This window comes from Saccostrea cucullata, unplaced genomic scaffold (assembly GCF_032062105.1).
Source record: "Saccostrea cucullata isolate Sc308-1 unplaced genomic scaffold, CSIRO_AGI_Scuc_v1 ctg464, whole genome shotgun sequence".
NCBI lineage: Eukaryota > Metazoa > Mollusca > Bivalvia > Ostreida > Ostreidae > Saccostrea > Saccostrea cuccullata.
Genome location: NW_026924659.1, coordinates 96,216 through 123,245, shown reverse-complemented (window position 1 = coordinate 123,245; position 27,030 = coordinate 96,216). Strand labels below are relative to the sequence as shown.

The 27,030-nt window shown below is 34.4% G+C and overlaps 1 protein-coding gene across 2 annotated transcripts; it reads left to right on the top strand.

Annotated features, from left to right (window-relative positions):
* The first annotated feature begins 625 nt into the window (after positions 1-625).
* LOC134266988 (uncharacterized) lies at positions 626-26,360 on the top strand. 2 transcript variants are annotated; one of them, XM_062749213.1, is made up of 6 exons: positions 626-972; positions 2,219-2,263; positions 19,114-19,180; positions 21,528-21,807; positions 22,138-22,291; positions 24,047-26,360. In XM_062749213.1, exons 1-6 carry the CDS (start codon positions 787-789, stop codon positions 24,155-24,157), a joined length of 843 nt encoding a protein of 280 aa, XP_062605197.1. In that variant the 5' UTR covers positions 626-786; the 3' UTR covers positions 24,158-26,360. The 2 variants fall into 2 exon arrangements, with proteins under 2 accessions (XP_062605197.1, XP_062605198.1); XM_062749214.1 differs by lacking the exons at positions 626-972; positions 2,219-2,263 and adding an exon at positions 8,126-8,595.
* Positions 26,361-27,030: the final 670 nt, after the last annotated feature.

Sequence of the window (27,030 nt, the reverse complement as noted above, 5' to 3'; positions counted from 1 at the left end):
AAATGAAGAAGGATAAAAGTCAAAGTGAAATGTAATAAAGACGAATATGAAAACAATAAAGTGACATATAATTACAATAATAACAAAGCATAAAGAAGTAGGCAGAATAAGAATTAAAGCAAGATACATAGACTTTTGGCGGTAATTCCCTTCCATATCTTACAATGGCATTTATTACATTTAAGGAACCCAACATGATGGATAGATCAAATCATAAACCATTACAAAACAAGAAAGAAACTTTCTGTATTCCAGTGGCTGACACTCAGCTTTTTTAAAAAAGCTAACCTTGTGACTCACTTATGGCCAGTATGAAAAAATGTACATTCTCTTATCATGAAAATGGTAGACAAAAGTTAAAAAAGAATATCAAAACAATTCTTGGCTAATTATTTGCAGGAGTAACAGTTATTTCTATTTAGAGAGATAGACACGCCTTGTTTTCGTTGATTAGTCGCAGCATCCTCATGGATCAATATCGAAAGTACAAGTAGGTCTTGTTCCGTTGTGTGAGCATGTGAGCTGCAGACACCATCGATAACTGATTACGAGTTGATGAATATTTAAAACAACATTTACTGGTACGAGCGCAATGTTTTGCAAGTCTACAGTTTTGCATAAAGCTTATGTTTGCAGCAGAGTTAATAGGCCTAGACTGTCTTCCATGCACGCTGTGTTTTCAAGGGGCATAACTCTGTAATCCACGTTGATATAAACACAAACTGACGCAAGGAAATTGTTCATTAACCATGTGATGGTTACTGTGTGTAGAAGCATTTTACTGGCATGGAAATTTATTATGCAGTGTCTGCGTTTGATGCCCCACAGGGCGAGGGTTCTGAGAATATTTTGAGTTTTGAAAAAGGAGACAGATTTGAAATTTATGATTGTCACAAAAATAATTGTGAGTGGTGGGGGGCTAGAGCCCTGAGAGATAGCTGTGTGGGGTATGTTCCCTCCAAATATATGAAGGTTTGTGTTTATAGAAAAACGTATTACAGGTTCCATTACTTTAATGTAATTGTATTAATGTGAATTTTTAAAAATTCATTATTGAAAAATTGTTGTTAATTAATCATTTTATTTATTTTGAAGTGCTTAAACATGCTAAATATTAGGCTTATAATATTTTCATGGAAAAAATCATTTATTTATCAATAATCTTAATTTTATACATCTTCCTTGTTTTCATTTCTCTTTCAATCTTTCTCCATAAATTAGATCAGCCTTAATTCGTACCATACTGAAAAACTCGGTGAAGAAAAAAAATTGCCAAATCTGTTTTGTATAGAAATAAGCAGAGTGTGACCAATATATTTCAACAATGACAGTGACCCCTATAGACTCTGTAATGGACACTGGTTCCGTAAATATCACCCTGTAACTGGCCCGACTAGAACCTCGCTGACAATCAAAATTACTTCGTACCAATGACCGCATCTTTACGTGTGAAGAGGTCACAAAAGAAATTCATGCTCATTTCACACTTCTGAGGCAAAATTTTCAATGTTATAAAATCAGTACAATAATATTTTCTGTTACCATATCGGGACTTAATGTTTGGTGTAACTTCCTACTAGCATGTTGATAACAGGTCTAAAGTACCCACTTATTGAGGGGGAAAACTTCTAACAGGAACACATAAAAGCCTGTCATATATTTCTGACAAACTGACAGAAGAAGCCCCATTTATGAAGCACTTCAAAACCCTCGATCAGAATTTCTGGGTACTCTTACTTGTTAAACCTGCTTTCGTAGTGTCGATCGTTATGTGAAATCTTAATGTCATTATGTGAAGTTACTGTTCTCATAAATTAAGACATTTTTATGTAAATTTAGTTTACATTTGTATGAGTTGTTTTGATTTTAATTTTTAAAGGCATTAAATGTTCCTCATCAGCGATTCTTTTGTTGTAATATTTTAATATTTAAATGGTTAAATAAATTAAGAGTATAGTTTGAATGCCATATGCTTGTACTCCATCAAAAACATTTTACAATCATATAAATTAGCTAGCTATATATTTTCCAAACACCCAATTGCATCTGTATTTCTTTAGTACGAACAAGAAAAAAAAAAATATGCCTGTGATAGCAAAATTTCACAGCAAAGCTGTTGTATTTTGTTAAAAAAAAACATGCGTAATACGTGAAGTTAAATTGCATGCATTAAGTGACATATCATATTACTTCAGAATTTTTTTTTTTTAACTTTCAGCATGACGAAAGGGGGGTTGAAAGTGCCCTATTGGAAGACTGCATGGTGAGTACGTTGATATTAAACTGTACCTGTGTAATGTATGTGAACTCTCACCTTAGAGAACTTAGAAGTGATCTGGTATCTTTTTCATTTGTTAATTAAAATAGTGTAATTAAAACACAGAACATAAACAGTAAAGTTTGTACAAAAAAGTATGAGAATAAAACTTCTGGACATTCTACAATAAAATGGAATGGGAGAGGAGAACAATGCAGCGGAACAGACTGAGATTTGAACTGGCCGGGGCCCCCTGAATCTCAGGTTAGGTCTCGGTCAACTGAGGTATCTGGCCACTGGCAATCAAACCCGGCTGACCTCCACAAAAAAACATTTTCAAAATTGTTAGAAATATAATTCATGAAATTAAGGAAACTCTTGAATCAGGAACTGACTGTACAGATAAACATTTCTGAAGAAAGAATTCCAAAATCTACTTAAGTGAAAGTATATTTATTTAAGTAAGACTATTTTTAACTCCTGACCAAAAAGGCACCAAGGTTAATATAGATGAGTTTTTATTAAGTTAATTGAGCTCTTCTGACCAGAAGTTTATCTGTCTGGCAATCTGGTGTTATTCATTTTTAGTAAGATTCAACAACAGATCTATTAACCTTTGAATTTAATCCAGAAAATGTGAGCATGCCATGAAGAGATTAAGGTATACAGTGGAGCCTCATTTATCCGGACGCTTTGGTTCCTAGTCAATTTGTCCGGATATGTGAAGCATCCGTAACCTGAAGCACCTGTTAAACAAGACAATATAACATTTAAAAATTTCGTCCTGATGAAAAATCGTCCGGATACTGAAGCATCCGGATACCTGGGGTCCAGATATCTGAGGGTCCACTGTACACACAAACAATTAATGTGAAAAGATATATTTCAGTTTTGCAACATAAGTATCTGAGCAGTTGTTGCAAGCATGCATGTCATTTTGTCAGTGGAATTAAAAATGGGTCACATTATGACTGGTGATAAAATATTTCCAGCAGTCTACAGGCGCGGATCCAGGATTTGGAGTTAGGGGGGGCGCCAAAATTAGGCAAGGGGTCTGGGGGCTGCCTTGAGGCCCCAAGTGGGTCCAGGGCAAAGCCCTGGTGGGGGCCCAGGTGGGCAAAGCCCCAATAAGCTCCTGGATTCTAGAGATTTTGAAGGGTTAAATATGAGGTCTACCAAAGCCCTGGTGGGGGCCCAGGGGGCGAAGCCCCCGGAAGCTCCTGGATTCTAGAGATTTTGAAGGGTGAAAATGAGGTCTACCAAGTAGACATATTTGATTTACGCTAACTTTAACAATTTTAGGGGGGGCGCGCGCCGGGTGCGCCCCCCCTTAAATCCGCCACTGGTCTATATGATAAAACCAAAATGATATCTTGATTGCATCTCCATATTCCATGGCAGGCATGACCATCAATTCATGCCATCATTGCAGATGCAAGACCACTCAGCCTAGCATAGGTATGCTGGTGAAGATGAACGTTCTGATGTTGACACGTTTAATGATAAAATAGAAATTAAGTCCCTGTTAATCATTAGAGCTGGGTCATTCATTGAGATACTTTTGTGACTGGGTGTTCTGATTTGAACATATTAGGACAACCAAGAAGTCATATTTGAGAAAGGAAGTTGGAGTAAACACACAGTGTTTGTTTTCAGATGCCTTGCGGTCTTTAGTTGACATAAAACCTTAAATTGAAGTCAATGTTGAAGGAAATAGCTTTTCACTAGAAATGTGTTTGAAGTCTGGCCTAAGGTTGTTAGTTAAAACACAATGGGTCACAGGTAGAAGAATTGAGGAAACTTTTAATGTTTTTGATCATTTTAAAGTTAGGGCATTATTGAGGATGTTTAATCATTTTTCATTAGAGCATAATTATTGGGGACATTTTATCATGTTTCAACAATTTCATTCATAAAACTGATTTTTAATGGTCTAAATTCACTTTTTTTTGGGGGGGGGGTGTTTGTTTGTTGTTTAACATCCCACTCAAGAATTTTTCACTCATATGGAGAGGACACCACCTTTACTTGGCACTCAGGGCCATTGAGGCTTTTTTTGCCAGCATCTACTGCAATAGGGGACCTTGGTGTGTACATATGGTCTTAGCTGAAGGACCAGACTCCACGTCCCACATATAGATTTGAACCTGCAACATAAGGATCAACTTTTTATTCTGTAGATGCTCTACCACTTTGCCATGCAGGCGACATGGTGTGTAAACTGCCATCTTTTACATGTACATTATTAGTTATGTAGACACTAATACATACATTTTTTCAAGGACCCCACATATTTCCGTATTACCCCTCTAAGTGTCTACATAATGAATTTATCCTGTCGAAGATTTATTAATGAAGTTTACACTTTTCCTGAGATAGCAAACCATTCTGTTACAATTGTTTACATTGTGATGTCGTTTAATGTTTATGTGACGTCAGCTATTGAGCGTGTTCAACTGAAAACAACATACATGTATTGACTATGATCTGTGCAGTATGGCATGTGGAGGGGGCATTTTGATTTGATGTGTGGTGGGTAGGTCATGTGGAGGGGGCACATTAGCAATCTTGTAGGTGGAACAACAAACCTAATTTGGGGATCGTGTGATGAAATTATAGGGGTTATTCACTTGCATAAAGGCAGATTTTACATGACAGTATATATGACTGTAAGAAACCAAAATCCTTTAGGATGAAAAATCTCAGAAGTGGTTGCCATCTTTCTTTACCTTCTATTTTTGTTCAGTGAAATATATAATGCAGGAGAATGATTTATTTACAAAAAACGTTGTCTGTTTAATTATCTGCACAGGAGGTTTTACTCAAAATCTTGTCGGGTCTTATGGAATGTTCTTAAATCTGAGAGGAAGTGATACCTCTAAGTAATTATGATGGATGCCATGGGGTGTCTTCAGTAGAGGAGGCCAGATGGAAGTCAGGAGCTGGGCTAAGTGTTATAGAGGGGGAAAAGTTTACGGAAGAGGGGGGTTCTGATATATACATATATACTGTGGCAGGGAGGGGTGAAGAAAAGAACTTTGATGTTAATTATTCTCCAGGTTTTATGGCAGAGAAATTTTACCAGCTGTTTGTGTGTGAATGTTTATCAGAGAGAAAGAGAGAAACTTAGATAGAAAGAAAGAAATAGAGAGAGACTCAGAAAGAAAGAAAGAAATGGAGAAAGAGAGAGAGTAGCTTGCAGTAGCTGGATCAGAAGTAATTCCTTTATCAAGTATCACAGAAGGGTTTTTTTAATTGTGGGGAGGAAGCCAATTGAGGTCTTTTAAGAGTTGATATCTTTTTACTTGACCTTGGTGATCCTGCTTTAAAATTGAATTAGTTTGAGAAGAGTTTTCTACACACATGCCTCTTGTCTCTGGTTCTAATTCAGACATGGTTGAGCGATGTTACAGGGCTGATGGCTATGTAGACAAGGTTTTGTAATTCAGATGCTGTTGGGTGTATGATCTGTTGCTTTAAACAAATTGAATGTATTTTAAAAGTTCAAGAAAGCAGTGTAACATCTTATTTTTGCCCAGAAAAAAAATAGGAAAGGGAGAGAAGCAAATGGATTAGAAAAGTAGGATGAAACTTAAAATTAATTTTTGATGTGTTGAATTGAATGAAATCAAAAAGTTTGTTAAAAGCAAGAAATAAAAAAAAGAATACGAAAGGGAGAGAAACAGATGGCTTAGAAAAGGGGGGGGGTGAAACCTAAAATGGCTTAAAGAAAATGGGAAAAATGAATCATAAAATTAAATTTTTGATACAGTAGTTTTTGTGTGTCATTGTCCTATGGAATTTCATTAAGACTGGGACATTATTGTCATTAGTAACACTATGAGTTAGTTATAGTCACGTGTCTGTCACAATATTTCCCGTACACAGTCACTGTCAGACCAAAGCTTGTGATTTGTGTCAGTGTTTGTTAGGTGGTTTGCGGTTATGACAAAGTGTGTCGGTCTGTTTTTGTTCATTAAGTAGTTATAACAGCTTGTAGACACGGTATCATTATTTTAGCACATAAATTGCAGACATAATGAAGCAATGTCTGTGATTACTATGAAAAAAAAATCACTACTGGTTGCAGAATTTCCAGTTAAAATCACACCATGAAGTTATAGAAATAGACGGCCATTTCTATTAAGATAAAAAGCTAATGGCTTTTGTAGGTATACTGTGTGAATATTACGTACATGTAACAGAGCAATATGAATCACCCAAAAGGTCTGACTTTCGTAATAGACTTGCAGACCTCTTTGATGGATTTTTGAGCAAAAATACAATTATTCAATGCAAATACATGGACATAATGGATGCTTCACAAATCTCAGGATTGCTTCTGTATGCTTGGAAATAGAATTAAACTCTTCTTTAAAAACTTGATCTATATTGAAATAAATAAATTAAGGCTAAAAAAATGGTCTTCTTAATTAAAGTGATGTCAAAGAAATTCATTATTTATTTAATAGACATCATGTACAATCACTTAAAATCAAGTCAGCACACAAAGGGTTGATATATGTAGATGACGGTTTTTAACTGTCAAGATTGAGAAAATGTGTTTTACAAATGCCAAGGACTGAAATCTGGGCTAAGTGAAATCCCAGGTGTTTTCTATTGTTTCTACCTATCAGTTTAAGTACAGTGTAATTTTGAAAAAAAAAAATCAGTTTTGAAGTGACTGTCGGACTGATCTTTATTCATGCTAAGGGTTTCATTGAGTCACTCAATTTATTTTGCAATGTAACTTCACTGATCACGTTAAGTTTAGTAACTGTTGACGAGGAGATTGACTTCTAAAATCTTAAAAGCTTTTGAATCAAAAGAATTATTATAGATTTAAAATTGTTATGTTATGATACTTCACATATTAATTATGTATGCATGATCAGATCTTCTTTTTTTAACTCTGAAAACATGTAATGATGAAATTATATAATGAACAGATTAGATTTTGAAGCTTGAATTTTTTCAGTACTCTTGACTTTGTTAGTCTCTTACAACCCCTATGAATTTTGACTGCAATAGTTTTTTTTTTTAAAGCAGTTGTCCCCCTTAGCCTAGACATTTATTATTTAGAATGATGTCCCTTGATTTTTCGGTAAACCTGTTACAATTAATGAGCAGATGTCACGGTATATATTTTTTATGCCTGGAGGGCACACCGATTAAAGCAGGGAGAAAGTTTTTTTTTTAAAATCTCGCAAGAATTTGTACCTGTGGAGAATTTTTGTATGTGGAGGGAATTGAATTTCCTTTTTAGGAAGAAAATTAAAGCAAATTCTTCAGGCTGGGATAAGTAATAACATTGTGTAGGTGCTAGATTCCTGTGGTTTTTCACTGCTTTTTTTGAACATCAAATTTTTGTGAGGACTTTTACGCATACAAACGTTTAATTGGCCATGTTGATGTACCATAGAAAAGGACAAAAAAAGACATCTTTCAATTGTTTACTTGTATATTGATTAATTTGTACTGAGTGATATAGATCTGACACGTCTATGATCAAGCTGGATTTCGGAGATTTCATCTCGCAATATAAATTCATGTGTCACCTTTTCTATTGTGGAATATGTGTGTGATTGAAGATTTGCTAAGTGCAGGTACCATGTCAAATTAAATGTTGTTTTTGAATATCCTGAATATTTCATGGGAGTTGAAGCGTTGGAGAGGTGTATCAATTTCAGGTCGCTTGCCCATTCTTAAACGGGAATATTTATTTTACAGCTACTTCTGAATTATTTGGATACACAAGGTATAAAAGTTGCAGGAGTTTTATTGCTCCATTTATAAACGGGGACTTGTAAATTGTGTAGAATTTTTTTTTTACATAAAGTGTTAAAACAATACCTGAGCTGTATTTGTTTACCTATTAAGACGAGCCCTGGAAATTTAAATTTTATCTCATTAGGTATCAGCAGGTCAGAAAAGATAAGGACAGGTATACTTGTTCTGTCTCCGAGACCAAACCGATAAACGGTTTTTACCTCCAAGATAGGCTGGCACAGAGTCTATATATACTCAAACAGGAGAAAGCAAACTGTAAATTGGACTGTGCAAACCTACCGAATAACTGTTGACATTTCATTTATTTCTTAATTCAGAAGGTACAAGGTGACACAGTGTTCAATGTTTTTATACCAGCTAGTATGTTAATTCTGGGATGTAGTTCTTAGAAAAACAGTGGCATAATCCTGTGTTGACATTTTTTGTTATTTCTTGGGGATTAAATGTGAAGAATATTCGCAGTGACCATGATTCAAGCAGGGAACCTGAATATTGTCCAAATCGGTGGAGGACGAGTCAAGGGCAAGGTCGTTCGAGGTCGATCTAAGGTACAATATAAATTATAATAATTATTGTAAGCATTTGTCTCTCTCTGAAATATCACTGAATAATGAAACGATCAGTTCAATATTTAACACTTTGGTAGGCATTGCCCATTATCAAACTACAAATCTCATTTTGACAGATTGTATAAGATTTTTTTTTAGCAAATCAATGGTACACTTTAATGATGTCTCATTAAAAATTTACATTGGGAAATTTGAATATGGAGTTTGATACTGATAAATTAATGCCTGACTCTACTCTCAAACTTGTGATTTTTTAAGTAGCCCATTACAAAGCATTACAAATTTCCCCTTTGATATTTATAACTGCTCTTTTAAATTGATGGAGAGCTAGCTTTCCCAGAAGTCCTGTGAGATGCACAAAAATGTTCGGCATATTTTACAATGTGACTATGTCAAGTCCTCTTGAGCTGAATTATATACATAAATCTTGGTAAATAACAGTGACAATTTTAAAAGGGAAGTCCTACTAATCCAAATTTTATTGTACCTCACTGATAAAAGACTAGAGGCTCTTCCTGAACAAAAGGAAAAATTACATAAAAAAATCGGAATTCCTACTTCCTTTCTTCCCGAGAAGGGCAATTTATACAAGTTAAATTGTCGCGAATGTGGCGATTAAAATAATGCTATTTCCTGCTGTGAAATTTTTATGAGATATGTGAAATTTTTATGACAATATTGATAGAATAATCATTTTGCAAATTTTTTATTCAACTTTTAAATTTTTTTTCTCAGGAACTCTTTTAAAATATTTAAAACCTTTAACTAAATTTGTACAGAATTTGTGCCTGTAGGCATTTAAAACCAAAATTTGAGGACATCTTTTCTTTCTCGGATTTTGAGACAACGTATCAAAGAAAGGCTTAGCGGTGTTAAAACGGATAAAATTATTGATTACCACAATCAGGAGGACGTTATTTTAAAGAGGCCAGATAGTTTTTTTTTCCTTCAGAAGAATCAATATCGAGTACAGATTGTTAATAAACCTGCGCGAGTGCGAACCAAAGAACTTTTTTTTTTTCATTCGATCATCGCCACAGATTTTCAGCTAACACTTAGATAACAGGACAGATAAATTATTGAACAGGATTTATTTCCATGGATTTTGATGCATGTTTTGAAGAAGGGAAAAAAATTGTGCATTAAGTATTAAAAAAAACATAAAGGTCTCGTTGATCAAAATTATGTATTGAGGTGACACAATACATAAATCATGCAACAATGACTCACCTAGATGGTAACAAATCTTAAGTAGCTTTTGATAACCTAAGTTCTTTAATTGAATAGTGTGGTTTTAATTATTACATTGATCAATTAATGTAATGGATGAATTCTCAGGCTAAAACTATCTTATCCATTAATTTTCCAATATTATCCCGAGAGCTTCATAAAAATTAATGCATATTATAATTGTTGAAGTATATAATCCATAAATTCTTCTGCCAGGAACTTAATGCCTTTAACTATTTTCTGATGAGAATATTGGTTCAAACAACCTATGTTTATCCTTCCAAGATTTACGAAATACTGTATTGCTATGATAGCACTAACCACTCAATACCCAGTGATTGCACTAAACTTTGGATTAGATATGTACATGTACAGTATACTGGCTCCCGTTTCTTCTAAATCTTCCCACACTCTGGGGGAGAGACAACTCACCTGTAATCTATTTTTATCCCTCCATCTGATCCCTTTACCTGTGACCCCCCTAATTTTCCCTGATTGAGGGCTGTTTGATTGGGTTGTTGATGTGACTCTTTATCTGTGGGATCGGGTGCTGCACTGCTTGTTTTAGATAACTTCTGATGACTCCTTCCTCCTGATGGAATAACATGATAGACACAGATAGCTGGGGGATTAAGTGGCTGATACAGGCACCAGGAGAGGGGGGCTTATCTGAAGAAAACAGTAGACTAGTGTTTGTAATGAAGATTTAATCTGGTCAAAGTCTGTCCTCCAAACTGACTGCAGGAGGCATCCATATAGATTCCTCTGGTATTTGTGACAGAGCTGGTCAAAGTCTGTCCCTAACAGACTGCAGGAGGCATCCATATAGATTCCTCTGGTATTTGTGACAGAGCTGGTCAAAGTCTGTCCCTAACAGACTGCAGGAGGCATCCATATAGATTCCTCTGGTATTTGTGACAGAGCTGGTCAAAGTCTGTCCCTAACAGACTGCAGGAGGCATCCATATAGATTCCTACAGTTAGTCAAAGTCTGTCCCTAACAGACTGCAGGAGGCATCCATATAGATTCCTACAGTTAGTCAAAGTCTGTCCCCCCAAACTGACTGCAGGAGGCATTCATATAGATTCCTCTCATATTTGTGATAGAGCTGCTCAAAATCTGTCCCCCAAATTATACTAGGTGGCATCTATAAAGGCCCCTGTACTGTTTAAGAGACAGAACTGATCAAAGTAACCCCCAACATGCAGGAACCAATATATTGCATGTAATCTGTAGTAAAGTGTTTATGATTTTAGTGTTATCTGTGGGTACTTGATTGCAATATGAGGAACAAATGGTTGACAACAGATATTGTTAATAAGACAAATATTTTTTTCAGGAGCAAATTAATACAATGCTGTCATTCTTTCTTTCTCTTTTTGGCTGAGGTCATGCTAATGGTTACTGAATTTTACTGCAAAATGTTATGAAAGGTGTTGGGCAAAACAGACAGAGTTTGATAAAGTTTGCTTTGGCCTCTTTAATCAAAAGTGAAACTTCATGTGTTCAACATACAAATTCCTCAAACTTGTTAATTAGCTTGTGTGATAAACCTTGTGGAAGTATATGATTAAATGCAGTGAATGAAATGATGAACTGATGTAAACAAAGCATAAGTGCTGTGATAAGTTGGTGATTATTACTGGGACGTGAAGTGTAGATAAGGACTGTTTCCTATGAATGATGGATCAGTGTTTGTCAGGTTTTAAATTCTCTCTTCTATTTCCTGCTGTGTGACAATTAGATCAGAGGACATGATGTTTTACACAGTGTTATATGATTGTTACATGGTGTTTAGGTGTGCTTTATAGTCCACTTTACACAAAACCGACCACTATTTTACAGAAAAATGACCCCAGCTCCACAAAATATTGACCATGTGTGCATGATGACACAGGTGTTATATGATTGTTACACAGGGTACGGTGGACATTATGGTCTTCCTTCTAGGATGCATTATGATTCGCTCAACACAAAACTGGCTCTTCTATGGACAGAAAACTGTTAAGCCCGGTTTACACGCTCTGCTTTTGCAGCTGCTTTGAAGCAGAGCTGCAAAAGCAGAGCGTGTAAACAAGGGTTTTGCACTGCAGGCATGCAAGCAGACAGAATATGAACTTGCTTACACAAAGCAGGTTAACTGACCATTCTGTGCAATATGGCTAAAAAGTGAGAGCAGGCAAGGTAAGCAGTTGGTGTAAACTCTCTGTCTGCTTTGCAGAGTAAAATGCAGACCAAAAATGCAGCTGCTAAAGCAGAGCGTGTAAACTGGGCTTTACATAGCTGTTCTACAAGATACTGACCATGCATGCATGATGAAAAAAACCCACAGGTGCTATATGATTGTTACACAGGGTTAGGTGTGCATTATAGGCAGTTTCTACACAAACTTGACCAGTCTTTTACTTATAACTCTTTCCTGGTTCTACAAGATGACTGATGCATGCATGACAACGCAGGTGATGGACATGCATGTCTGGTCTGTCCATCAGGAAGTCATCAATACACATATAACTGAATTACCTGATAATGTATGCCAGCATAGGATTATTGATGTTTTGTGTTATCTAACACATTGATAAATCAAAATTATTACTCTGCATTTATAATGCTGGGAACTGTTCAACATACTGCTTCTTTCACTTACTGAGTACACGATGTTCTCAAAATTAAGCCAAAAAATACACACACAAGATTTGATGTCAGAGCTTTATAATTAATTTCAAAACCTAGAGTGTGGAAAAAATATATAAACGCAGTTCAAATTCAAATGAGATTGATTTTGGGCTCACTAACAGCAATAACTAAGAACACATTTTATCATGTCAGATAAAATCAAGATTTGAGGTAGGAAAAAAAATAAAACTGGGTTTAAATTTTAATGGGATTGATCTTCGACTCTCTTATACAGATGTAACTATATATATAAGGTTCTATATATGTTGTACTAATTGTTGTTTATGATCTTTATAAGTCTTGACTGATCAACAGGCTGGTATAGAGGAAGGAAGTACTTTATAAAGGGTAGGAATGGTTACTCTGTAGTACTTATATAGTCAATATAAAGTCTCCCTTGTGATTATAAGATATACTAAGCTTCTAGAGCAGACAGGTGCTTGTTTAGTTCAGTGGATTATAATTAACTTACACAAGGATTGAAGTGGATTAACTAACTGTTCTGACCACAGGAAATCTATAGATGTTACAAGGTATGTGACATGGTCAAGAGGTTGTTATGCTAAAGTAGGCTGAAACACAGGGTAACACTGTCTAAATAGAATCTGAAAAATTTATTTGTGTAAAAGGAATCTGAAAAATTTCTTTGTGTCCAGTTAAAATTTTAAGGTTACAGGTCACCAATGTACCTAATTTTTACCTTGCTGACATGAACTATTTAACATAGGGGTTATTGTCTTAGCAATACAGTGTTCATGTTAAAAGATGGAGAAAGAATTAAGTCATTTAATAGCAATAAGAACACAGCAAGTCTGTATGTAGCATTTTGAAATAATATAATACATACCTGGGGTACATTGAAACATTTAGGCCACTAATATGATCAGTTGAAATCTGACAAAAAGCTTTTCATTTACTGATTTCAGCTGAAGTCTTCAAGGAAAGTCTCCAGTAGCTTGCTGAATATAAAAATTTAGTATACGATTATCATATTTCAATATGTTGCCAGGTTTACTTGAGATCCTTCCATACAGTCATAGATTTCACATAAGTCTGGGGAGGAAAGGAGAGCCCTTCAGGGGTTTCAGTCGTTATTCCTCTTTGTTTATGAGTGAACATGACTCCAATATTCATATGCATGTATATACAGTACGTCTTTTGTCATCTTTGCTTAATTTTACTGCTTATGTATAATATGTCAACCACTTCCTCTTTTCCTCACGTCATGTTAATGTATCTAGGGTAAGAAAGGCAGTAATGATGTTAACAGGCATTGATACCGTAAACAGACTAATTTGGTGAGCCAACTTTCCTTTGATTGACTAGAATGGAGAAGTCAAAAAAATTTTTTACAGAGGACAAGGTTATTGGCTACATGCATGAGACTATCTTTGATGTTGCCAGTAAATGGAGTAACCCTGCTGTACAATGTTTTAATTCTTCACTGCTAAGGGGACTTGTCATTCTAAGGTGGGATTAAATACTGTTGTTGACAGTGATGTCAGGAGGCACTTTGCCTTGACTTGCCTAGGTGTGTGTGTGTGTGGATTGGGGGGGGGGGAGGTTGGTTACCTGCAAGTATTGAAATGATCAATCCCTCTGGTTCACAGTTTTCCCCCCATTTTCTAGACCAGTGAGCTACATTACATTTAGAATATTTATTCAACCAATTTGGGCCCACAGTGGAGCATACAGAACAGTGTCCAAAATCATCACAGTTATACATATACAAAACAGAACAAAACAAACATTGTATAATGAACAGAGAGTTAGTTATCTTCTTTTAGGACTGTATAGAATGTACATTATAAGTGGCCTATGTATAATATCTGCAATATGCCTATATTGAACTATGTTGTTTTCTCTTATTAAAATTTGCATTTAAAAGTTGGCATAATAAAACAACAAACTCAGAATCTTCATTTGACATAATCCATGTAAACAGGTCAACATTGTTAAGCAGTATCAAATTAGGAAAGGTTTTAAAGATTTTATCAAAAACTCTCTTCTTGAGTCATTATAAAGTAACATTCACAAAAAATGCAATTCATCCTCAGTTGGACTTGAGGTGCAGTAACTGTCCTCACACCTGGAAGAATTTACATTTTTACCACATTTATTAATTTTCCTTTCATATCTACCCGTTTCCACCCTTAAACAATATATATTCTGAATTTTGTGAGAATTACCCGATTGTCTCGGTTTTTCATATTCAAGTATTTTTCAAAATAAAAATACCTTTTATACTTAAAATATGTATTTAATTTACCAAAGCCTTCCAAATAATTCTCTCAGGTACCAGAATATAAATCCAAATGTTTAAAAAACTATTACTGAGTTGTCTTTTCATGTACAATTTAAATTTGTTTTCACTTAGTTTTTTACAAAGGGACAAATTAATATATAAGTTTTTCACTGTAGAATAATATACTGGAGTATATATAGAGGATCACTGTTGATGATGTTTGATTTGCACTCATTGAGAGCTGCTTTCAGTAGGTTAGATGATGTATGTTCTAGTCTATACCAGTACATGAATATTTGTACAAGATTTAGATACACCCATAATGTATTTACAGAATTTCATATTGAGTTTTTCAACTTCCCAATCTTTAAATATATCAAAAAGAGGGATATTTTTCCTTTTTGGAGTAACATTAATAATGCTCCATTCTCACAGCCATATAAAGCTATAGGTTTAATACAGTAATCAAATATATGTAAAAATGTTTTTAAGGAGGGGTTAGCATTTTTCACATCCCTATAAATTTTTAAAGCATGCCTTTAAACTTTTCTGACACACTGACAGGCCACAGTTGCTAACTGGGACCAGCACTGAAATGGCGGGGGGGGGGGGGGGGGGGGGGGGGAGCTGATATATTTGTATTTTCTTAACATAATACATAAAATGGATAATATTGAATTTATATTAATCTTTTTTAAAGGAGTGTTATGATTGAATCACCACAAAGCCTAGCTCCTATTTCCAATAGCTTTTGTTAGTTTTCCCCATTTTCAGATAAGTTTGACTTGATTCCCAGTTTTAAATACCTGCAAATACTTGTTGACACTGTCACTATTAGTTTACAATTCAAGGGGAGTAACTCTGCTGTATAATTAAAAGACAGTATAACTTGTAACTGCCATGACATGGCACAGTACAGATTGACAGAATCTGGACCTACTGTCTGTTTGCTGTGTATTGATCTTAGGTATTGACCTATTTATAGACCCCATTCATTACCTGTGTGTTACAACCTTGGCTTGGACTTGTGTCAAAGGAGTAAAAAAACAACAAAAACTAATTTGCATGTGGTTCGTGTGATAAATTAAGCTTCATTTGAGGGTTATACAGTGGTGGAACATGGTTTAATAGGCCTGTATCAGGCAGGTATTGACCACTGTTTATGTTTGTGGTTTAAATTTTCTGCAAGAAATGTCATTATAGTAAAGCTCATTGATAAATACCTTCACAGGTGACTGATTCTGAATTAATGAGCTACACCTGATGAATTTTAACTGTCCTGGACCCTATACACTTTTACCTGGATATAAGTGCCAAAATTTTAGACTCAGCTGATGAAAATTCATAAAAAAATATATATTGTGGACTGTTTGTGTAAAAAGCAGCTTTAAGGTTGCTGGTGCCAATTTGAAGGAGGCTTAAAGAGTTACTTCCTGTTTGTGAACCCTGACCTATAAACAAGTTTTTCATTGGGTAAAGGGGCTGTGAATTCTCTCAGGGACAGAGGGGCGAGAGACAAGGAGGTGCCAGGGCTGAAGGTGAGATATAAATAGAACGAGGTCCGGCTGACAGAGTCAGCGAGAGTATTATGACACGTATCTGTCAGTACTGTGTTATATAATGTTGATGTTTCGTAAAATCTGATTATATATCTATGGAATCTGTTATATATAGAGGATTTAACTGTGTTATCAGGTGTTTATAGCTGAGAGTACAAATTCTCACAGTGGACTGACTTTGTAAACACTTGAAAAATCAAAGAGAAAAAAAGAACTTTCTAGTATTCAAATGTGACAGACTACTTTGACATAAGTATCACAACCTGCAATTAGTGGACCTCAATCAAAATAAATGTGTAAGTCAACAGTACACAATTAAATATTTATAAAAAAAATACTTAGATATATGTTTGTAAGTTAAAAGGGGATGGTTTATTTTTAGGATAGATTTTATTATTTATCTAGAAACATTCGACCCATATGATGGGGTAAATACTTCAGTGTACTCAGTTATGTAAAGAGCGCCACCTTTTTATCAGCGTAAAGTTATCAGTCAAGGACCTGAAATTTTTAAACAAAATACCATACAACTATTTATACAGACACACTGACAGGCCAAGTGGTATTAGGGAGCTTCAGTCACTAAACTCACTTAAAGGTTGGTGGTTCTCCAATTCAGACATGATATATTTGTATTTTCTTAGACTATTTGTCATTAGTTTCTAGGTTTTTGTGTAATTAGTGGATATAAATTCCCTATGAATTTAGTTTCAAAAAGTATTTATCACAGGCATTTGTTTCGTAGGGGGTACCCCATATACAAAACAAGTGCCTGTGGCATTTATCATATTGCCCTATCATTCATATGATAATCAGTTACTTGCCCATGAAGTTGTGTCTCTGTACACCTGAGTGTATAAATTTAATTGCACTAAAATTCATCTCCATGAATTTTGAAATGATTCTAGTGGTGATGCTAAAGTTTATATAAGGTCAGCAGGTCGTGGCTGAAGGGATTTGATATCCTCCCTTCTGTAATGCTGACAGCAATATTTACAAACAATATACTAGGAGCTCATATCCTCCTGTTATTATAGTCATGCATGACGATGTATCAATCCTTGATGAGTCCATTCATCTGTTCATTTTGTTCTTATCAGAATAGAGAGGGTAGAGTGGTTTATGATATTGACTACAAATTAACACAGTTAGTTTTGTCAGTATAAATTCCTACAAAGGATGAGAGGTTAACGATAAAATTTGATGAATAGCCTATCAATTATAATGTTATACCCTCCCAAGGGGCTGATGGTAAATTTGGGCAGTAGGAGAGGAGAAAAAGAGATGCATACATGCCTGTAACACTGATTTCATTTCATCTTTGGGATTCAAGTAAGCAAAGAAATTACAGTCAAATCTCATTTTGGAACACTGCGAGACTCCGCAGTTACTGTGCTTTATTGAGACATTCTTGATTCTGAGTTGATTTGTCTTGGTATCGATTTCAACAATTTGAGATATTCTTAAGTCCGAGAGAGATTCATTGTAAGGTCAGGATCTTTGACTCACTTTAACATACCCCAAATATTCCACACATCCATGTTAATGTATAATATTAAAATCAATTCAGCTAGCGCTGTTGGTGATCGGAATCCAAATGTTATGTTCCCACAGAATAATTAATAGTCACCAGGCACTACAAACTTGTACCTGGTTTACCTGCCCCTTAGCCTTCTGTCTTGTGTGAACACCACTCACTGCCAGCCTGGGCAACTCTCTCCCAGCCTCTGGGCCCCCTCCTAAATGTCACTGCGTAATACAGAGTCACCTTATGGTCTGGCTGATCAAGGACTACTGATAAAGCAGCCATCATCAAAAGCCAAGCTATATCTCAGGTATATAGTCTAGAGGATAGATTTAACTACAGGTAGAAATTACAATTTGATGGTCCTCCCGTAAATTTTAAGGTATGTTTATTTCCTCTGTAATTAACTCGAGTCTCGTGGGACTTTTATGTATGGCTGTGTTTGTGAATGTAAACTGAATAAATCTGCATGGACGGATTGACTTATAATAACTAGAAATTGTGGAAATACTATATACTGTGATTATCATATCGCCTGGAAAATAGGAATTTTAAGAAAGAATTTTTCATATAATGTACTGGGTAATCAGTTGAACTGAGTTAAATTTTCCTTTGCAAAAGCTGTGTCATTGTTGTTGAAATATGAATCACATTTGAAATACCCCCGGTAACTGAAAGGGTGTTTGTGCTGCTGGTCAATTAAGGTATAAACTATAAAAAGGCAATATGAACAGATACATGTATATGTCTTAAGGTGACTATGGCTTATAGCTCGTACGTTATTGCATCTATAATTGGTTCAGGTTAACCAACAGTATTATAATAATAAGCCATCAAAAGCAATGTCATATGAATTCACTGTGATTTGCCTGTAGCTAGCATGAGCAATATTGACAACACAGAAAATGAGTTTGAACAATCTAAGCATAAAAAGCATGAAGTCCATCACCCCCTAACTATAAAATGTATTCTAGTCCATTGCAATTAGGACATAAAATAAAGTCTTTGAATTGGTGCCCTGTGGAGAATTTTTACAAAATATTTAACAGATGATTTACATGAAATTGAGCAATTTTAGAGGAATTTGGCATAACATGTACATTATTTTTCCTCCAGACACCTAATTCTGTTAATTTGAGTAAATTATGATTTTCATTCATCAGTTCAAACAATATTAACTCTGAGGCATCCTTATGGTATATTGAACAAAATATATTAAAGTTTCAGTGTTTTCTCATGATTTTTTCTTCTTTCTTTTTCAGAGCACAACTGCAGTTCCAGATAAATTGGTGACAGATATGCAGACAGTGGAGAGACCAAAACTTACAGGTAATATCATAAAGCATGCAGGTAACCCCCCACCCCAGTAAATTTACCTGTGAAAGTTAAATACAGGCATCCCAGAACATCTAAATATAGCATAGTTGGAAGAAAAAAAACCCAACATAATGCCTTTTTTATTTATCAAGGTTTTTTAAGTATTGTAGATTTTCTAAAAAATACAATTGCTCCAGATATTAGGTCATAAAGATATTTAGTTACTTTGACACTGTTTATGATTATTCAGTTGACATATTGCCTTTAATGTGGGTTGCATGTATTCTAAATTCATATGCATGTATTAGTTATTTTGTGGTGCATGCTTGTTGCTTTGGGCTGTTATAAGGTGACACCGCCCCCGAGACTCCACTCCCCGACTACGAGGACGAGACCGAGGGCGTAGAACTCCGACAGAAGCGATTTCGATTCGTCCGACAGTTCAGCAATGTTATCAGCAGTATCATATCTATAGGTACCAAGTGCATAGTGTGCCGTCCTGTACTAAGCACTGAACTAGGACTTATAATTAGTAGAAGCACCTAGAAAAAAAAGCATAATGCTAGCAGTTTGACTTTTCTTTAGACATCTCCTACTTTTAATTATATGTTGTCTAACTGAATTTAATCCATAAGTGCAAGAAAATAAGAAAAATTACTTGCATACTAAACTCAATTTTCAAATATTCTTAACCCATTGGTACATTTTTTATTAACATTTCACTGAAATCTGGTTGGTCTTCAGCAGTCCTGCTAGCAGATAAACAGACAGACAGACATGCAAACTGCTAGACAGACAGATAGATAAATAGCTAGATAGATAGCTAAATAGATAAACAGATGGACAAACAGAAAGACAGATAAACATACTATAAGAGAGACCAACAGGCATCAAAATGAATAGACAGACAGATAGACAACATTCAATGAAACTGCTAGCTCTTCTAACCCTGTGATTGGTGGATGGTATAAGCACTTGTAATTAATCTGTATTTGGTTTGAAAATTGACAATATTTGTGGTTTCAACTGTGACTAAAGTACTAACCATTTCTAATAATTTGATGTATTGCCAACATAATATATACAATTCAAAAAAATATGTAATATATTATGGATACAGAACAATTGTAAAGGGGGATCAGGGTGGTGGGTTTATGCAGGTGTCAGATGAAATCTAATCTACCTCTTGATATAATGGAAATAAACTCATGAAATTTTTTTTTTAACAATAACTAAATTATGTTTAAAAATTTCAACAGTTGCATTTCAAAACATTATTCATTAATTGTTTTATAAATATAATGATTCAGTTCAACACCAGTCATATAAACATGTTTGAATCTGAGAGCCTGAGTATAAACAATATGTTACACTGTCACACAACATTGTCCTTATCACCACGATCTACCACCGGTAGTTACCCCACCAAAGAAATGCACAGGGGTGATCAAATGAACAGATATTGTAAGACCTCCTGAGAAGAACATTAAAGTTCATTTTGATTTCTGACAAAGCGTCCTTTGTTGGGTGTGCAGTGCTTTCCCTGGTTGAAGAACAAGCCCCTCTTTGTGAGTTCTCCTCTGTTTTTCCTCCCTCTGAGTTCGGGCTTCAGTGTAGTAAGTCAGGGGGATTTGATCTGAGGAGAAAAAGATGTCTTAGGGATGAATTGCCATGGGGAGGGAAATGATTTCTTCATTGACATCTAGTAACAGTTAATTATCTGGAATTACTCAATCTTCTGCTGGAGAGAAAAAACGGGATAAAAATTTATTGACTCTGTATCATGATTACTTCTCAGAAAATAGAAATGATATTATGTTGACAAGTCTTTTTGTAGAAGATATACTTGAGAATAATTTGAACTTGATTTATTGTTTACATGCATATTATAGTACAATTTTAAGGAAATAGTGCTGCAGGACTTTGCAAATTTTGTATCCAGGTATTTTGGCTGTGAATTGTTCAAATTCATTTTAATTAAGACAGAATTATCTTGCCTGGTAACAATATATTTCATATACATGTATATCACATTCATCATTTTAAGCTAGCTGATTATTTATTGTCAATATAATGAGCATGATCAATGATAACTTTCTGCTTACCTGTAATTCCTTTTAACACTAATTATATAAATAACTAATTTAGCAACTGTTACAAATACATGATAAAATCCCTTGCATGTTTGATTAATTTTTATAAATTTGAGAAATAGAGGTGATTACATGTGTATACTACATGTAGTCTACTTTTATTGATGCCCCAAATGAAGTGAGGGCTTAATGATTTTATAATTGATTGATGCCGTAAATCACCTGGTCACGTACTAACTATAGCACTGGTCACGTTGTTGTTACAGATGACAGCTACGACCTGCCCGAGCCAGAGCCCGATTACCAGGACGAAGACGTGATCGACGCTCCCACGGAAAAAGAAAACACCATAGACATGTTATCACACTCGCTGAAGGAGAAAGTGATTTTACGTGAACGGAAATCCTCCAATTCAGAGATAGACAAAAGACTGTCCGATCCAGGAAATGACGATTTACTCATAAAACCGAAGAAGCTAGCCAACCCCTGTATTGCCTCCCCTGCTCGGATGGCCGTTCATAAAGAGCTGCTTCTCAACTATAAAATGTAGGTCAAGTTTAAAGTAGGTCAGATTCAAAAATAGGTTACAGCTAAATTCTTAATAAGCATTTTCATAGAATTTTATTTTTCAGAGTTGAACTTTTTTTTGGTTCTTGCTTTGTAATATTTAAGAAATGGTATTGTTTTTTAATGAACTTTACTCTCCTGCATTTGTTATACTGTACATGTACATTCAAAAAGATGGCTATAAAGATTTGATCTTTCATGTAGTCAATACACAGAGAAATCATGGGAAATTAGACTTTTGATATTTCATGACACATATATTCATGTTGACAATAAATAAACATGTATTGGCTTTATATTGCATTTTAGGGGTAAGAACATCTTGGAAAAACCAGAGCTAAACAAAGTGTTTGATAAAGTCAAGGAGAAGCAAAGGGTTCAGGAATGGGAATCGCAAAAGAAACCAAACAAGAGGACCAGTTTAGAGCTTAAGTTAGAACAGCAGGCATCAAGGTTAAAAGAGGTATAAATGTCTTGATATATCCAATCATCTTCAAGAAGTTTTTGCATAAAAAAGTGGACATACATGTAATATAATATAATTACTGTATCTGGTCTTGCTTTAAAATAACATCCATTTGTATTTGATTCGCAATATGTCATTTTGTCAAACTAATTTGAGCAAGCCATATGCAACTTTAACTTGAGAATAAGTTAGTTTGGAAGTCATGTGGCATATGATATCATATACTCAACATACTCAAAACCATGCAAAATGAAGATGCTGTACGTACCAATGGGTCCCCAAAGAAAGATTTCATATTACTCCTGAGGCAAAAATTATATTTCTTTATTAATTGATTAGATTGAACTGATGATTTCAGAGCATGTTTTAAATAACAAGAAGGTTAATTTAGGGCCATGATTCTGACCAAATTGATATATAAACATTATTGCTTGCATATATTTGATAGAATGGCCGATTTCAAATTGACAGTGTTTCCCCATGAATATAAGGGTGCACTTTGCATTGTCATCTACTATTAGATTTTTGAAAACAAAATTACACCAGCGCTTCAGTAAAATAGCTAGTATGAAATGTGGTATGTATTCTAGCTGGTTTAATTTAAAAGTTTTGACTTTAGTTTTCACTATTTCGTTTCACTCGTTTTTGCCATGGCTTAATTTGTGATTTGCAACTGTAGGTTCAATTTATAATGATCATTATTTTAGAAATGGATGAATTTATTTTCTTTGTTGTTTTCAAAAGGGGAACAATTTTAGCCATGTTTCAAACAATTGTCAAGTTGATAAATAAAATTGGGTGGAAAAGTTCACCAAGCGTGGATCAGTTGTTCTGCATGTCTCATGTGACTCATAAAAATGATAATGTTCATAGCCCGAATAAATTATCAGTAGCAGATTACTGCCCTAAAATTATTATATCATCAAGAATTTGTCTGTTTTTGGTATGATTCTGAAATGCAGTTTTTTGATAAAACAAAAAGGCTTTGGATCAAAGGGCTTTTGGCCCCTGATTGTATAACAAAACAGTCTGGAACAAAAAATGAATAATCCCATGTGACTATAATTGGTGGAATGTCTGTAGAAGATTGCACAGTAAACAATACAGTTGTCAGACTGCATGAGAATGCAGCAGAAAAATCAATGTCTCTTGAGTGAGTTACATAATATTGTATGACTTGTCACCCGACACTGAGGACTAATAGGGCCGCTACAGAGGCTGGAATGCTGGAAAAATTTCACGACAGTCAAAATGTGACGATTTATTTTTTCCACTAAGAGTGTTCAGGCAGCATCGCTTGGGAAATTGAAATGAAACCGAATCTTTGTTTTGATGAGGATTAATAAATAAAGCTTCAGATGCCTGTGAAGATGTAGCACAAAATGACTCTTTAATGAGTTTTCTTGACAACCTGAAGCCACCCAGAACTATCAATTAAAACCATAAAGTTTATTTAATACACATGTATAGTGTTATATAGTAGGATGGTCCACTTTGTAGAGCTCTTGGGTGTTTGTAGTCCTCTGTACTATGCGTATATTTGATATTGTCATGGTGATCTGCTATTGGTTCTGGTGGATAACTATGAAGAGTCATTAAATAATCTTCTGTCTATCATTTTGAATAAACAATTGTCACTCATTGGTAACCATAGAAATCAACTTGTCACTAGAAAATATCTCACATTTCTAAATGCAGTAAAACTATGAAAGTCAGAGCAAAACATTAATTTTCTCTGTTGTCTTATTGCAGCAAGAAGAAACTCTGAAACCAGTCAAAGAAAAGAATGAGAGTGAGTCTGAACTTTCACGAATGCAATCCAAAATTCTCAGTCGATCCATGAATGGTTCCACGGTTAAATAGCGAACAGCCGAACTCTGAAATCCTCCATACTTGTCAAGTTTCATCGCCACAAGTCATCTGTAGAGAATGAATTCAAAGATGAAAAAGAAAGATATATGCCCACATTTTTGTATGATTGAAGTGAATTTTTTTCTTATTGTCAATATTTTTGAATTCATCTGGTTTGGAAGATGTCCATTTTGTTAACAATCATACCAGATAAAGTGTATGCATGAATTTCAAATTATGTCTTGTTTCCATTTAATATTTTAAAGAATTTATACTGTATATTTCAAAACAACTTCATGAAAAATTTAATCATTTGATTTAAAAAATGCTGAGAAAATATGGGCTGTTGGTGGCTATTTGTGTTGTAAGATGCATTTAGTAATATGTTTCACCAGCCAAAGTACTCTGTATTGGATCAGCTGTTAAAATACTTAATATTAAAAAGTCAATCATAGATAAAACCAAGTACATGTACATAAATGTAGTGAGACTGTGTGCAAATTGTGTTGCATTTAGCATTATCTCCCCTTGACTATATAAAAAGTGACCAAGTTTACATTGTGATATGAAAAAAAAGTGTGCTATTATTCAGATGATTTACTTTTTGTATTTTGTACATCTGTATTGCATTTGATTTATACAGAATTTCTAATAATAATTAATTTTTGGGAATGACTTCAATGTAAATTGAAATTGTAGCATTCTTTTATCATTAAAGGTTGATAAAGTTGTCTTACATTTACAACATGTACAATTTCAGTGATATTTTTAAAATGTTATCATTGCACATTTGTAAATGTTTGGCATCATTTATCATATTTGACCAATTATCATTATTTTCATTTCCAATCAATATAACTGTAGTCATTATTTTAATATAGAACATTTTTCAGTCATCAAATTTTTTTTTCAATCAAAATACTACATATATGTATGGCATTAAGTGTGGTACATTCAGCAGCATAATTTGTCCTCCTTAGTTTAGTCATAACAATGATGGTCCTGAATGTTAACAGATGCTATTTGGATGACATTTCCTATCTAAAAGATGTGTCAATTGTTTGCAGGTTCAATTCAAAAGAATTATATTGCATCGCTATAAGATATATTTAGGGGTGAAGAATACAATTTATAATATTACTAGGTACATGTAAATATACACTTGCGAGATTGTCAATACTAGTATATATATTTTGTACACGTTCTTGTGTTTAAAGATTGTATTTGTTAATCTTGTAACAGCCTTTATTTGACAAAAGTTAACAAGGAATTGATTATAGGGAATTTTTATGGCAACATTAGTACAATTTCTATCAATGTTAACTTGAAGTTGTAACTCACTAGACTACTTGTAATCAAGCCTCATTTTGATTCAGATTGACAGTCCATTTTTCTTTACTCAGATTTAGTAAATGGTTAATTATTTGTCAAGATTATTAGGAAAACAATCATCATTTAAAATGTGAGATGCACTTTTTCTACAATTTAATTTTACCTGAAAAACTAAGGTGAAAATTTGATGTCTTCCATTACTGTGTAAAAACCTGTCCAGAGGCATTTAGTGACTTAACTTGTGTTATTTTAAAATAAAAGTCTTACCGATGATTACAAAACAGCTGCAGATCATCGTCGGGTCAAAGACAAGGTCAACTGGGCATATGATCATGGTAGTTGCAGATATATAAAACACTTCTGTTCAATATGCCCTAATCATGTCAGTATATTTTATGTAAACTATAAGTTGTATTTTCAGAAACTTCTTTTTCTCTAAATTTTCTCCTTTACTTTTTTCCCCCTGATTTTATAATAATAAGATAAAAAATATTTTTCTACGGTACATGGTAGAAATCTGCAGATTTGAGTGTTTTCCCACATATCACATCATTTGGTGCTACATACAATGTACATGCTTAGAGCTAGAAAAAAAATTAAAACAGATACTATATAATGGGGTATCCTTCCAGTAACCCCCCCCCCCTTCAAAATCGAAGAAATATTTTTCTTTTATAAATGTTGTCCTTTTTCTGTTGTGTAAATGTTTTGTGACATGTGGCTTACAGCCAGTTAGAGCTAAAATTTGTTCTGTTGTGTCAGATTCTATCCAAAAACCACGCATTTTATAGTATTACGTTCTGTAAGACATTTGGACCTCATTTAAATATTTGTATGCTATATATATATTATGAATAATTTATTAAATGTTACTTTAAACATGTCTGCTTCTTTTTCCTACAAGATTTTGAATTTCAAGGTTACATACTGAGCAGGTTGAGATTGAAGATACATGCATGTATGTATATATATATACTACATGTACAATGTATATTGTGGTTTTATCAATATTCGTTGCATGAGCACCAATTTTCGAGGATTTCATTGTTGAGCAGATCCACGAAATTCAATGTTCATTGAATGAAGAAATGTGTTATTCATTTGTACAGACAATGCTTTTGTCCTCGAAATTATGTATCCTTGGAAATGTCCATTTTACAAAATCCACGAAATTTGACGCCAACAAAAATTTATGAAACCACAGTATATGTACTGAAGGTCTGCAAAGAGAGATGTAGTGTTCTTCCCAATTTCATTTCAGTGCATACAAAAATCTAGGAACTTTTCATAGGGGAAGTTTATACAGTCTCATCCAAAGGACAGGTTTCCATGACCCAAAGCGGAATTCGTATCTGGGACTTTAGGATCAACTCTTTACTTCACGACTCTAGAGCAGTCTACCATGGCGCCAAGCAGGCAACAGTAATGTGCAACATGAAAATTTGTATTAGTATATGAAGTTTGATGAGAATATCTTGTCAATGAATAGTTTCCTTGAAATTGATATCTCGAAAATTTCATATAGACCTTTAATTAATTCTCACTAAAATGTA